This window comes from Panthera tigris, chromosome E3, assembly GCF_018350195.1.
Source record: "Panthera tigris isolate Pti1 chromosome E3, P.tigris_Pti1_mat1.1, whole genome shotgun sequence".
NCBI lineage: Eukaryota > Metazoa > Chordata > Mammalia > Carnivora > Felidae > Panthera > Panthera tigris.
Window position 1 is genome coordinate 5,042,436 of NC_056675.1, and position 14,083 is coordinate 5,056,518.

At 48.0% G+C, this 14,083-nt stretch overlaps 1 protein-coding gene across 1 annotated transcript in view; it reads left to right on the plus strand.

Moving 5' to 3' along the window:
* Positions 1 to 8,264: 8,264 nt before the first annotated feature.
* CYTH3 (cytohesin 3) overlaps positions 8,265 to 14,083 on the plus strand; it is a 99,071-nt gene continuing 93,252 nt past the window's right edge. Inside the window, exon 1 of the mRNA XM_042971931.1 lies at positions 8,265 to 8,378. Coding sequence (XP_042827865.1) covers positions 8,342 to 8,378 — 37 coding nt within the window. The 5' untranslated portion in view covers positions 8,265 to 8,341. The remainder of the gene's footprint in view (positions 8,379 to 14,083) is intronic.

Consider the following 14,083-nt stretch of genomic DNA (forward strand, 5'->3'; position numbering starts at 1 on the left):
CAGTCTTGCTAGAAAGGTGTCAATTTTATGTATCTTTTCAAAGAACCAGCTTTAAACATAATTAATTAATTAATTTTATTGGGTTAGAAATGTAGACCATAACGTGTTGTTTTCTCTCACTGCTTTCAAGCTTTCTTCCATTTTCTTTACATTCAAAGTTCTCCTATGATGTGTCTTGGCATTGACTTTGGCCCAGGTCATGATCTCGAGGTTCGTGAGTTTGAGCCCTGCACTGGGGTCCCTGCTGTCAGGGCAGAGCCTCCTTTGGATCCTCTGTCCTCCTCTCTCTCTGTCTGTCCCCCGCTCATTCTCTCTCTCTCTCTCTCTCTCTCTCTCTCTCAAAAGTAAATAAAGCATTAAAAATTATTATTTTTTAATTTTTTTCTTATTTGTTTTTAATTTTTAACTTTTTTAACATTAAAAAAATATTTTGGGGGTGGGGGATGGGCAGAGAGAGAAAGAGAGGAGCCAGAAGTGGGCTCCGTGCTGACAGCGGAGAGCCTGACGTGGGGCTCAGACTCACGAACTGTGAGATTATGACCTGAGCCCAAGTAAGATGCTTAACCAACTGAGCCACCCAGGTGCCCATAAAAAAACACTTTTTTTAGATTCATCCTGTTTGAGATTTGCTCAGCTTCTTGACTCTGTAGGTTCACTTCATTCGCCAAACTTGGGAAGTTTTCAGCCATTATTTTTGAAATACTTTTCTTTCTTTTTTTTTTTTTTTTTAACATTTATTTATTTTTGAGAGACAGAGAGAGACAGCACAAGCAGGGGAGGAGCAGAGAGAGAGGGAGACACAGAATCCAAAGCAGGGTCCAGGCTCTGAGCTACCAGCACAGAGCCTGATGCAGGGCTCGAACTCACAGACCGCGAGATCATGACCTGAGCCGAAGTCGGCCACACAACCAACTGAGCCACCCAGGCACCCCTATTTTTTTCTTTTTTCTTTTAATCTCGAATACTTTTCCTACTGTGCCCTCTTTCTCCTCTTTCTCCAGAGCTCTGATGACACGAATGTCAGTTCAGATCCTTGAGGCTCTGTTCATTTTTTTATAGCCCAATTTCTCTCTGTTGTTCAGACTGGATAATTTCTGTTGCTCTGTCTTCAAGTTCACTGATTGTTAGCTCTGTCACTTCCATTCTATTGCCGCCCCATCCATTGATTCAAAAACTTTGGTTTTTTTTTTTCCATTCTACAATTTCCATTTGGTTCTTCTTTGTACCTTCTCTTCCTTTGTATGTTTTGTTCTCTTTTTGCATCTGTTTCAAGCGTGTTCATAATTGCTCATTGAATATTTTTCTACTGACTGCTTCAAAAATCTTACTCAAGTGACTCTAACGTCTCTGTCATCTTGGGATTGGTGTCATATATATACCAATTGTCTTTTTTCATCCCATTTGGTGTGATGAGGGATTTCCAATTGTATCCTGGACTTTTCGGTATTTTATGCAGCCTTAGATAAATATTCTGTTTATGCCTTCTTCCTCTGACGCCTCCAGCAAAGGAAGCGTGGGATTCCTCCCCTTTACTAGCGGGTGGGGGCGGGAATCCAGGCCCCCCCCTTGGTGTCTGTGGACATCCTGGGTTGAGGGAAAGAATACCTGGTTACGGAGGAGTGGAGATGGAGTTTCTGGCTCCCCCAGGCCTCTGCTGACACCACTCTGGCTGGGAAGGTCTGGGCACCTCATGACCGCTCCCCACATGGCCTCCACTGATACTCAGGGACCAGATGGCCTTGTCACTGCCGCTGGTCAAAGTCCTGACTCTCTCCGAGGCTTTCTCCGACATCACCCCAGTGGGGGGGAACGGGGCCCTCATTACTGCCTGGCTGGGATGAAGTCCAGGTTTCCTGCTTGGCCTTCTCTGATCCCATTCTGGGAGCGGGCAGTGGCTTGGGACACCTCCTTTCAGCTGAGGAGGGTGGAGGTCTGGGCTCCCCACTCAGCCTTTCGCTGACATTGGTCGGGGTGCGGCTGGCTGGAGTACAACCTTATTGTCTAAAAGTTTTCCGCTTTGCTAGGCTGCACTTTTCCTGATCCTTTGGCTAGAGAGGGCAGGCTTTTGTTGGGGCTTTTCTTTCCTTTTTTTTTTTTTGTCTGTACCGGTTGGTGTTTCTGGGTTTCTGGTTCTCCAGTTCAAGTCTGGGATCTCTGAGGCAAAAAGAAAACCCAAAGTGCCTTGGTGGCTCAGTTGGTTAAAGCATCTGACTTGGGCTCAGGTCATGAACTTGAAGTTTGTGAGTTCGAGCCTGCATCCGGCTCTGTGCTGAGAGCTCAGAGGCTGGAGCCTGCTTCAGATTATGTGTCTCCCTCTCTGCCCCTCCCCTGCTCTTGCTCTGTCTCTCAAAAATGAATAAACATTGGGGGGAAAAAAGAAAGAAAGAAAACCCAAGGAACTCACCATCATGTCACTCCTTGGGTCCCAAGGTGCCTAGTCCCTCTCTCCTTGTTTCCTTTCAGGGTCTTCTTGTGTTTGGTTCATATGCAATGTCCATGGACTTGTACCGAGTGGGAGCAATAGAGAAAAACACTTCTATCTTTCTGGAATCAGAAGTCTGTCTAAATTACATTATTTTATTTTTTATAAAATTTTTAAAGTTCATTTATTTTTGACATAGAGAGACACAGTGTGAGCAGGGGAGGGGCAGAGAGACAGAGGGAGAGAGAAAGACTCCCAAACAGGCTTCATACTGTCAGCAGTCAGCATGACGCCTGACCCAGGGCTCGAACTCATGAACCGCGAGATCATGGCCTGAGTGGAAATCAAGAGTTGGACGCTTGAGTTGGACCGATCGAGCCACCCAGGTGCCCCTGAAGAACATTATTTTGTAATTTTTAATGTTTTTATTATTTATTTATTTTTGAGCTGTCAGCACAGAGCCCTGTGTGAGGCTTGAACCCATGAACCACGAGATCATGACCTGAGCCGAAGTCAGTTGCTTAACTGACTGAGCCACCCAGGCGCCCCTAAACTACATTATTAAAAAATGAATTTTTTTAATGTTTTTATTTATTTTTAGAGAGAGAGAGAGAGACAAAACACTAGCAGTTCACCCAAGGGCACCGCAGTGATAAACTTTAACAGCATGTATTAAATACTAAAACTGTATTGATCAAGCAGCAGATCTGTAACGATTAAATTTATATGACTAATCTGTTATTGGGGGAGATGTATTTGAGTGGTGTGTGTGCACACCAGATCCTCTCCCTTCCCTCCCCTCCCCCCCCCCCCCGAGAAAAAGAGCCTTTGCCCCCTGCCAGGGGGTGGAGTAAAGGTTTCCAAGGCTGTTACAGTCACCCTGGGTGCTGAGGTCTGACATGTCCATCATCAAAAGTCATTGGCTGCTGGCTCCTGTCGAAACCCTGGGGCCTGCTTGGTGGGGGTGCTAAGAAACAGGTTGTTGAATGAATGAAGTGACATCACAGGAAGAGCACGGAGTCCCCAGATTCCTTTACACCACTGCACATATGGGACTGTGGCTGTGAGAACCCAGTTCTTTAGAGGACCGTTCAGCTATGAGGTGTGGGACAATTCACAAGCAGAGGGCATGGAGTGTATGGCAAGGGACATTCCAGAAGGCAGATGTGAAGGACAAGACAGCAGCTAGAAGGTGGCAGTGACAGTGGGAGCCCTTACTGAGATTCAGCTTTGCCTCCCCATCTCGTTACACGGATTCTGCCGGTCTTGTGAATGAGTGAGCGAGGAAACTTCATACTTCTTCTTCTTTTTTAATGTCGATTTATTTATTGCTGAGTGAGAGAGAGTGCACGCAAGCATGAGTGGGAGAGGGGCAGAGATAGAGGGAGAGAGAGAATCCCAAGCAGGCTCTGCGCTGCCAGCACAGAGCCCGAAGCGGGGCTCGATCTCACCACTGGCAAGATCACGACCCGAGCTGAAATCAAGAGTCAGACGCTTAACTGACTGAGCCACCCAGGCGCCCACTATACTTCTGTTCTTTTTTAAAAAAAAAAATTTTTTTTTAATGTTTTATTTATTTTTGAGACAGGGAGAGACAGAGCATGAACAGGGGAGGGTCAGAGAGAGGGAGACATAGAATCTGAAACAGGCTCCGGGCTCTGAGCTGTCAGCACAGAGCCCGACGCGGGGCTCGAACTCACGGACCGCGAGATCATGACCTGAGCCGAAGTCGGCCGCCCAACCGACTGAGCCACCCAGGCGCCCCATATACTTCTGTTCTTGATGATGATGAGGATCGACTGACACCTGTTGTGCACCATGCCCTGTATATGGTAGCAGGTAGTTCTAGCTCCCAGAACGTACAGGGCAGAGTTTGTGGTGGTCCCATTTCAGATGCAGAAGGTAGAGCACAGAGATGTGAAGCAACCTGTTCAAGGCCACACAGACAAGAAATGGAAGCCCCTGGGCCATCTGACTTTAGAGACTACATTATCCCCCTAGAAGACATGATGTGCTGTGATGCATCACGGCCGAGACCTAACGACCTTACTGGTTTTTGTGGGGCTTTTTCACAAAGGCAACAAATGACCAGAACTCAAGGCCTTATACGTCAAAGTGCAGAATTCCATTTGCGTGCACACAGGCAGGCCCTGGGGGTCACATGGCACTCAGTGATGTGTGTTCTGTCACTTAGCTGCTGGCTAGGAGCTCACTTTCTATTTGGAGGACCGTGATCACAGACAGATGTTCTATGTACTTATGTTTGTCATTTTCACCCTTTTTCTTTTTAATTGCTTGTCCGTTAGTACACTCTGAACCCCAGGGTGGAGTTTCCTGGTGACTTCAAGCTGCACGCTGCAGACTCTGACCAACTTCCAAAGGGGACCTTTTTAAATTAAAAAAAAAAAAGTTAATTTTGTTTTTTGGTAGGTCAGGGACATACTATAAAAATGAAGAGCTAGATAAAAACAACCCAGTTCTTTATTACTATAGAAGACACCTTGCGTGTAATAATTCTTTATACCGATGTCACCTTGAGTGGGTATAAAGCCTTTCTACCCAAAGACAAATAGCTTGAAGCGGTAGCTAAATTATTTTTTTCAGAGTTTACCGTTAACACAACATTCGAGTGCCTTTTCCAGCAGAGATGCAAGTTACTAATCAGTCTAAAAGGACTTGAGCTGCCCTTGGGAAGTTGAGGCCAGGGAACCTTTGTCAGTTGTGTGGATTCTAGGGGAGAGGACAAGACCAAGGTGGACTGTTTTGAAAATTGGAAAGAGAGGCGGAAGCCATCAAGGACATGATGTCTGGGCTTTTGAAAATTTAATGAGGATGTGTCTTGACACTTAGACCCCATTGGTTGCCTGGGCAGAGTGGGGAATGCTAATGTGCACAAGGTCATCTCTATTCCAACGAGATGTTTTCTTTCCGAGATGAAATTAGATTTCGGAAAGCATTATTTTCCTTCTGTGACCGTGAGCTGACAGTGAGCTGGCTGCTGTGTGCGCGGCGCCTTCCCTGGACTGGACCAGACCCCTGAGCAGATGTAACGGATTAGCTGAGGTTCCTATCTGCTGACAGTCACTGCCGTCTCTGCTTTTCTGTGTGGGGTCTGAATGCATCGGTAATGCAGGCGGCCTAGGCAGGCTCTTTCTGGCTGAGCAGGAAGACACAGGCCTTGGCAGGGTTTTGGCTCTTGTGACTTGAGTGCTAGGAGAGGACACTTTCTGTCCAGTTTCACAGACTTCCACTTGGAGGATGGAGATTGATGCACAAAGGAGAAGTTCTCTGACCTTTCCGGAATGTGCACATTCTTGATTTCTTAAACTATTTCTGCAATGGTCAGAGGGCTGATAAATGGGTTTCAACATGTTTTCAAGAGGTGTCCTCCTTTGGATGGCCCTGTTCATTCAGCAGCAGTAACAAACGCTGTTGCTTTCTCCCTTTCTCTGACATGGCCAGGCCCTGCGGTGGATCGTGGAGGCAGAATAAATATAGACTATAGTCTCTGTCTGAAGGAGTTTCAAGGCTGCAAAGCTGATACACAGGAAACAGCAAACACTGTGAGAAAGTCTGGAAATAGGCTAGGACATCAAAATTCAATTTCAGAGTTATTTGTGTAATTATTTGCCTAATGGCTGTAATCCTTCCAGGTCTTAAGTCCCCTGAGGACAGGGACCGAATTGATCTTTTTCATCATCATCTTCCCAGCACCTGGGACAGTGCTTGGACTACAGCAGGTTCCTAAATACTTATTGTCTAACTGAGGGATTGCAACGGGGTTTCAGGTTTAACACTTGTTATCTTGGAGCCCCGTCTGCCGCACAAATTGTTTTTCTTACAAATTCATTTATAAAGCTTTCAACTTCTGATGAAACCACACACATGCTGGACATAAAGCAAATGCCTATCTTAGTGGGTAACTGGGATACTTAATGTTCCTCTATGTGGGGCAACCTGAATGTGTGCAGATTAGATAAATGCTATCTTGGTGGGATTTAAGAGATACTGAAAAACAGCTTTTTTTTTTTTAACCTAATTTCCCCTTTAGTTAGTAATTTCTTTGAGTAGTGAAGGTTTTGAAGTCTTCTAATTTCTCCCTTCAAGAACAGGAATGAGGGGCTCCTGGGTGGCTCAGTCATTTAAGCATCCAGCTGTTGGTTTCAGCTCAGATCATGATCTCACGGTTTGTGAGTTTGAGCCCCGCGTTGGGCTCTTCGCTGATAGTGCAGAGCCTGCTTGGATTCATTGTCTCTGCTCTCCCCTGTTGTCTCTCTCTCTCTTTTTCTCTCTCAAAAATAAATAAATAAACTAAAAAAACAACAACAACGGAAATGACATCCTAAGCCTTTATTACCCCAACATTTTTGCAGGCTTTGTCAAAATGGAGGCGCTGGCTGAACTGTGGGGATAATCTAACATTCTACTTACAGATAACTGGGCCACGCTTTATTCTGATGGAAGTTGTCTTAGATGGACATCAGAGAGCAATTTTCAGATTCAAACTTTGAGAGAAGCACCTTGGATCACGTGTTAAGAAACCTAAAGAATGAGGAATTTGACATTTAAAAGCTGTTATAATTGATAGTATCTTTGAGTAAGCTCCACATATTACATTATCAAGTTCAAAGTGTGCTGCCATTTTTCTCAGTAACCATACTGTTATCTTCAAGATAACCGAGCTGACAGGGACATGACCAGGAAGCCGCGTCTGTTGGCTGGGACTTAAACGTCCATCTCGGGACACCCAGAAGTGTGCGCGGTCACTGCAGAAGCACAGGAACGCTGGGTGTCTAATTCCCGAGGTTATTGGGAGATTGCACTCTGGAATCATCCCACAACCTTGAACAAAAAGGTGAAAACTTTCCATTTTGATAAATGACAGCGGAAGGAAACAGGCCATTTGTAAATATAAAATCGTTGCTGGAAAATGATATTAGAGATGAGTTATCTCCTCCATTACAGTGTTTCCTTTTCTTTAATGCAATTTGGTTCAAGCGAAATGAACAGAAAGGCTAGGGAGGGCGCACGTTCAATGCTTCAGGGGAGTTACTGGAAGCAAGACGTGGACGGAGAAAGGAGAGCCACAGATCTGGGGCAGGCCGAGCTGAAGCCTTCTGCCCAGGAGGCCTGCGCCTAGGACCCTGGCTGTGCCCACGGGAAATTGAATTCAGAGCTCCTTCTGCATCATAAATCCAGGGCAGCTGGCAGCTCTCCAAGGGAGACTGGAGAGACAGTGCGAGAGCATCTGAGGCCAGCCAGCCGGGCCAGCCCCCAGCTGAGGGTGGGACCCAGGTGTGCGGGTGTGGGGTCCAGCCTTACACTCTGCTAATTTTAAAGTGCGCTCGTCGCCAGCGAAGAAACGTCTTCATTATGCATCAGAAAGCCGGTTACTCGGAAATGCCGCGGGGCCCAAGGGGCGAGGCCAGACTTTTGAATGTGTGCGTTTCTTGAGCTTTTTTTTCCGGAGCGCACGTGCGAGGAGGACCCTCGGCGCCGGGGTCTGTAGAAGTGGCATCCCGCGCCCGGGACCCCACGCGAGTCCCCAGGCCGCGCGAAGGCGGGGGAGGGCGCAGCAGGGGTCGCCGCGCCCCGGGCCCCCTCCCCCGCCGCCCAGAGTCGCGTCTCAGCCCTGCCGGGCCCGCGCGGCGCAGTCCGGGAGGGGCCGGGCGCGTTCCCGCGGGCGGAGCCGCGCGGCCCCGGGCCCCGCCCACCGCGCCCGGGGGCGGGGCCTGCGCGTCACGTGACGGCGCGCCGAGCGGAGAGCGCCCCGCCCGGCCGGAGGAGGCCCGGGCCGCGACCCGGCGCGCGCGCTGCTGGAGCCGCCCGGCCGCACGCGCGCTCCGCACCCGCGGCGCCCACCGCCCGCGGCCCCTCGCCCGCGGCTCCGGGCTCGCCGGCAGCGGGAGCGGCCTCAACATGGACGAAGACGGCGGCGGCGGTGAGGGCGGCGGCGGTGAGTGTCGGAGGTGTGGCCGGCCCGGGCTGGCGGCCTGGGGCGGGGGGTCGCGGGCGCGCCGGACGGGAGCGGGGCGGCGGGTCCGGGGTCGGGGGTCCGGGCGGCGCCCGTGCCGGCTGGCGACAGGCGAGGCCCGCGGCGCGTCGGCCCGGGGCCCAGCGGAGGGGGGCCGGCGGGGTCGCCTCCGAGCCCGAGCGGGGGTCCGGGGCGAGGCCGGGGTCGCTGGCGGCCGGGGTGGCCCGGGGGCTCGGGCAGGGCGCGGGGGTCGCCCTCCCGGGGCGGGGGACCTTGGGGGCGACCTTCCCCGCCTCTCGTCGCCAAGGGCGTTCACGCCCTCCGGAGCCCGACCGCAGGAGGCTGACCTCCCCCTCCCCACCCTTCGGTGTCTCTTCCCAGGTGGTGGGAAGCGGGGTATCCCCGAGAAATGGGGAGGGGAAAGTTCCGAATTGGGGATCCTCGGGGTCCAAGAGGGGCGGGTGGAGGGACAAGGTTGAAAGCCGTGTGCCCGTGTGCCGGGCTTTAGGTCACAAGTGGTGCGTGGGGAGGCTTCAACGAGGAGTGGGCAGCCGGGGCACAGGCATTTTATGAACTGGGGGACGTTCCGGGTTAAGCCCCCCAAATAAGCCCGGGGCATCCCGCGCTCAGGTGAGAGCAACAAGAGCCGGGTTGTGTGCCTGACGCCCAGTTAATTTGCAATTGTTGTGGATGACTTAGTGGCGTGCAAATTACTGTCGTGTCATGCTGCGAATCATGCCCGTGAAGCTGCATTTACGCGCGTGTGTGGAGTGGGGTCGTTGGTTTGGAAAGCGGAGGGGTTACCACCCCTGTCTTGCAGGCACACCCGAAGTTGAGGTTCTCTCTACTTTGGCTGAAGATCTCCTTGATGCCGACAGACGGGATCTTCAGAACCCCTTGTAATAAGGGAGCGTTTTGAGAGAAAAAAAAAAAAAAATCTTAATTACAGGCTGCAGCCGCCTGTGAGAATCAGCAGTATCGAGCGCTTTCAGGTTGAAGTGGTTGGTTAATCAAGGTGCCTTCTAAGACTGTAAGTGCTGCCCGAGAGGTTTGTGCCCCAAGAAGCGATGCGGCTGTGATCGTGGGCAGCTGGCAGGCTTGGTGGCATTTGTCGAATTCAGTTCTCATAGTTAAAGCTAGGGATAGCGCTGTGGCATCGAGTGGGTGTGTTGTTTTTCGAAAGAAAGTGCTGTGGAAAGAAGGAGCCGAGTTGCAGAGCCTCCTACAAGCCAGGCTGTCTGCCTGAAGAGTCTAAGCGATGGATTCTCCCCAGATCCCCTGCCTCCTGCCTGTCACAACTTGGGTAACACAACAGGCATACAGCAGTTTTTCCCTTTTACAGAGTAAACAGGCATCACGTTTAAGCATTTGACATCAGAGTCAAGGTAGGCAGCCGGCTCGGCGATTTTGTTTGGAAGGCGTTTCCGACTCCTGTCACTAAAGACATGGAGACGGGTTTGAAGGTAAAAGCAGATATAAAGATTAGAAAAGGAAGTCAGCGTGGCCCAGCAGTTTACAGATCTTGAGTACTGTAGCAAAGGATGTTATTAAGTATCAAAAGTCTTAAAACTTTCTCTGGGCTACTAATTTCAAGATTGTATTCCCAGGAGAGAGATTTTCAAAAATGTCATGCTCAAAGATGTGCGTGATACAATTTGTAGTAGTAGAAAATCGGAAATAGCAATGCCCTATAGGAGGAAGGCGAGGTAAATTATGGGAAGTTTATTGATGAAATGTTAGAACCATTAGAAACAAGCAGTTGCTTTATATGTCCTGGTGGAAGCAACGTAATGTAATGTGAATGTAACGTTTTTCTGTTTTCCAAGTTTCTGGAATGATATGCATTACTTTCAAATTCGAATTAAAGAAAAACCTTATAAAAAAAAACCCTGTGCATTGGGAAAAGGGTGTGATTGCTTTTAACGTACCATTTAATCCACTAGAACAATTGTCAACGACCAGTTGTTTATTTGTGTACTAAAATGCCCAGCAGCATGGTAGGTGCCGGAAAATAACTTTTAACCTTTACTGATAAGGTTTATTATCTTCTTTGAATTATAGGAGACACTTAAAAATAAATTTGGCAATCTTGGGATAAATATGGTTTTGGGTAAATGAAAGCCTTACAGTTTTGAAATAAGAATCATATAGCAACTATGATACACATTTGATGTGCTTGTATTTGAGTATCTGGGGAGGTTTTGAAGTTAATATACCTCTTTAAAGTTCTTTACAGTTGGGGCGCCCGGGTGGCTCGGTCGGTTAAGCGTCTGACTTCGGCTCAGGTCATGATCCCGCGGTCCGTGGGTTCGAGCCCCGCGTCAGGCTCTGTGCTGACAGCTCAGAGTCTGGAGCCTGGTTCGGATTCTGTGTCTCCCTCTCTCTCTGACCCTCCCTGTTCATGCTGTCTCTGTCTCAAAAATAAATAAATGTTAAAAAAAAGATAAAGTTCTTTACAGTTATTACTGCCATTTAGATAAAAAAAAAATTCTTTGCTTTAAAGCTCATGTTTAAAAAAAAAAAAAAAAGATGTTTAATCGCTACACCCAACGTGGGGCTCGAACTCACCACTCCGAGATCAAGAGTTGCGTGCTCTTCCTACTGAGCCAGCCAGGTGCCCCTAAAATTCACGTTTTTAAAAATAAAGTTCAGCCCTTCGAAAGAGGATAATTTCAGTTGCCAGTCGTTTGCCAGCCAGTCGTAAAACATAACTTTTGTGTACATATTTTTAGAGTAGAGAACTTTGAACCCTACATGGGGAACTCAGCTACAACTTGTTTACAAGATAGGGTACATAATCTGTGCAAATGGTAGTTACACAGGCACGAGAGATCATTTAAGAGCTTTTTTTTTTTTTTTTTTGCTAATGTGTTTTTTTTTTAATTTTTTTTTTTTTAACGTTTATTTATTTTTGAGACAGAGAGAGACAGAGCATGAACAGGGGAGGGACAGAGAGAGAGGGAGACACAGAATCGGAAGCAGGCTCCAGGCTCGGAGCTGTCAGCCCAGAGCCCGACGCGGGGCTCGAACTCATGGACCACGAGATCGTGACCTGAGCTGAAGTCCGACGCCCAACCGACTGAGCCACCCAGGCGCCCCTTTTTTTTTTAAATTTTTTTAATTTTTTTAATGTTTTTTATTTTTTTGCTAACGTGTTTGTAGGGCTAAGAGACTTTAAAAATGATTCTTACTTGCTATTTTTATAACTTGAATTTTTGTCCAGGGTAGTAGTATTTGTTCTTTCCGTGGAAGATAAGGGGAGAGGGTGGTGATCTGAATGGTTGGAGGGCAGTTCTAAGGAGGAACACGGTTGGGGGGGTTGGTTACAAGATTACAAGAACACATTGTTACTACAGTGTGCCCAGAGTGCAGTTAAGGTATTTTTAATTCCTTCGGGGCTTTATTGCCTTTCGGTTTTTCTAGAACAGTTCTTGAGATTTGCCTCTATTTGGCAGGTGACTGGCTAGTTTGGCTCCTTGCCACCATCTTAATACTCAGTTTGGGAATGTGCCTGATTGATGTTCCCGAATGGACCATCTGTGGCAGATGAAGTGAAGAACTTTGCTGGTTTTCCCCTCCCCACCCCCAGTCAGTGTAGATGAGGATTAAGCGTGTGTCTCACGTGAGAAGGTGCTCCGCCTCACTCATAATGAAGTAAATACAGATTAAGACCAGGCTGAGAACCCACCTTTCACCTGTCAGCCAAGCAAGGACCCCCACCTTTGAAACCATCTGTTGGCGGTGGGAGGGTAAATTGGTTACAGAGACAGCCTGTGTCCTGTTGGCTCAGGTCCATTGCTTGCCCTTCCCCTGCGGAGAGAGTCACCCCTGCAGGCAACATTTCCCAGACCTTTGGGTCAGCTGGCCTGCAGCTAGGTTTGGGTGGTGGGAGCCTCTGGTGGGTGGTGGGAGAGATGGATGGCTACAGGAAGGGGGAAACCAGGTTCTCTCCTTACGTTTGGCCTCAGACAGTCTCTGTGGCCGTTGCACGGTCTCCTTTTGCTTCCAGCTCCTGCCCATTTCCCTGAGCTTTGGAAATCCCTCCTCCGTTTGGTCCTCCAACTTAGAGGTGGCATCAGCTTCTTGCTCTTGTGGTCTCTGGTTGTCTTACCATTTTCCGTGTGACTTCTCAGCTTTTCCATCACGCATGTAACCAACTCCTTGTATGAAACGTCCTCCACTTGAGATCCTTAGAGGGCCTTCTTCCGTTTCTCTGGATGGATCCCAATAGATGCAGCAACGTTGGGCCGCAGCAGCTTTTTAAACAATTGCAAGTGTGCAAATCCTTTGAACAAACAATAACAGTTCTAGGAATTTAATCTGCAGGTATATTTGTGCATGTTGGAGGTGCTGTAGGTACACGATTATTTGCTGCATTGTTTGTGGTAGTAAAAGATGAGAAATAACCCAGGTTATCCACAGGAGACTCACCGGGTAAATCTCATACCCAGATGGTGAATGAAGTTGTAGGAAGGAACGAGGAACCACTTTATGAATTGATCTGGAAAGATCTCCAAAATGCTAAGTTACAAAAACAAAGTGCAGGAAAGTGTGCTTTGTAGGTTACCATCTTTTTTCTTTTCTTTTCTTTTCTTTTTCTTCGGAAGTGTTTGTATATGTGTGAAAATTCTCGGAAAGGTTAAATAAGGAACCAAGAATTAGGTTTCCCTGTTGGGGGAGGGCGATGGGAACTGAGCAGGTGGAGAATGAAGGTGCAGTGGAGCCGTCGCTCTGTGCCTTTTTATTTTTTTGAAATTCAAAAAAGTTTATTTCTGCTTCTTCCGAAATTGGAAAGCCATTTCACACAGAAAAATAGTATGCTGGTAAGAAAACATCCTTTTTGAGCGGGTTTTTTTGTTTTGTTTTTTTTTTTTGAGAGAGCTAGAGTGAAGGCAGGGGAGAGGAAGAGGGAGAGACTCTTAAGCAGAGCTTGATGGAGGGATCAAACCATGACCGTGAGGTCATGACCTGAGCTGAAATCAAAAGTTCGCTGCTTCGCCAACTGAGTCACTGAGGTGTCCTGAAGTATTTTTATATACTAAAAAAAAAAAAGAAAAAAAATGATTTAAATGTAGAAAGTTATAAAATGTGTTATCTGTATTTCCAGTCAAGGCACAGGAAATTACTGGTCTTTTAATGTTTAAGAGGTGACATGATGGGTGTTTTCAGAGTATGCGTAGAGCGTGTTCTTGAACGCTTATTCAACGGATAGTGATAGCGCCTCTACCAAAATGCCAGGCACTGCTCCTGGCACAAGGTTGAGTAGCGGTGAATAAGGCAGATGAATTTCCTGCGTTCCCAGAGCTTTTGTTTAGATGGGAGACAGACAGGAAAGGTAAACAGACACATAAAATAATCGCAAGTTATGCTGAGTGTGTTGAAGGAAATCATCAGGGGTGGAGGGACTTGGGGGGGGAGAGGCAGGGGAAGCCTTTGGGAGGAAGAGTGCCAGGGGGCGGGGCTGGAAGGAGTGGCTTCAGGAGGTAAGGGATTCACGAAGCCAATGCAAGGTTTTAAACAGGGCAGTGATATTTGACTTCTGTTTCAATAACTTTAGCCGATGTTTACATAATGCTCTCGGCTGGTGGGGCTCCGTCCTGTGTGCTTTATTGTATCTTAACTTAATGTTCGCGGTAACCCTGTTAGATGCTTAACATTACCCACCATTTACAGATGGAAATGGAACC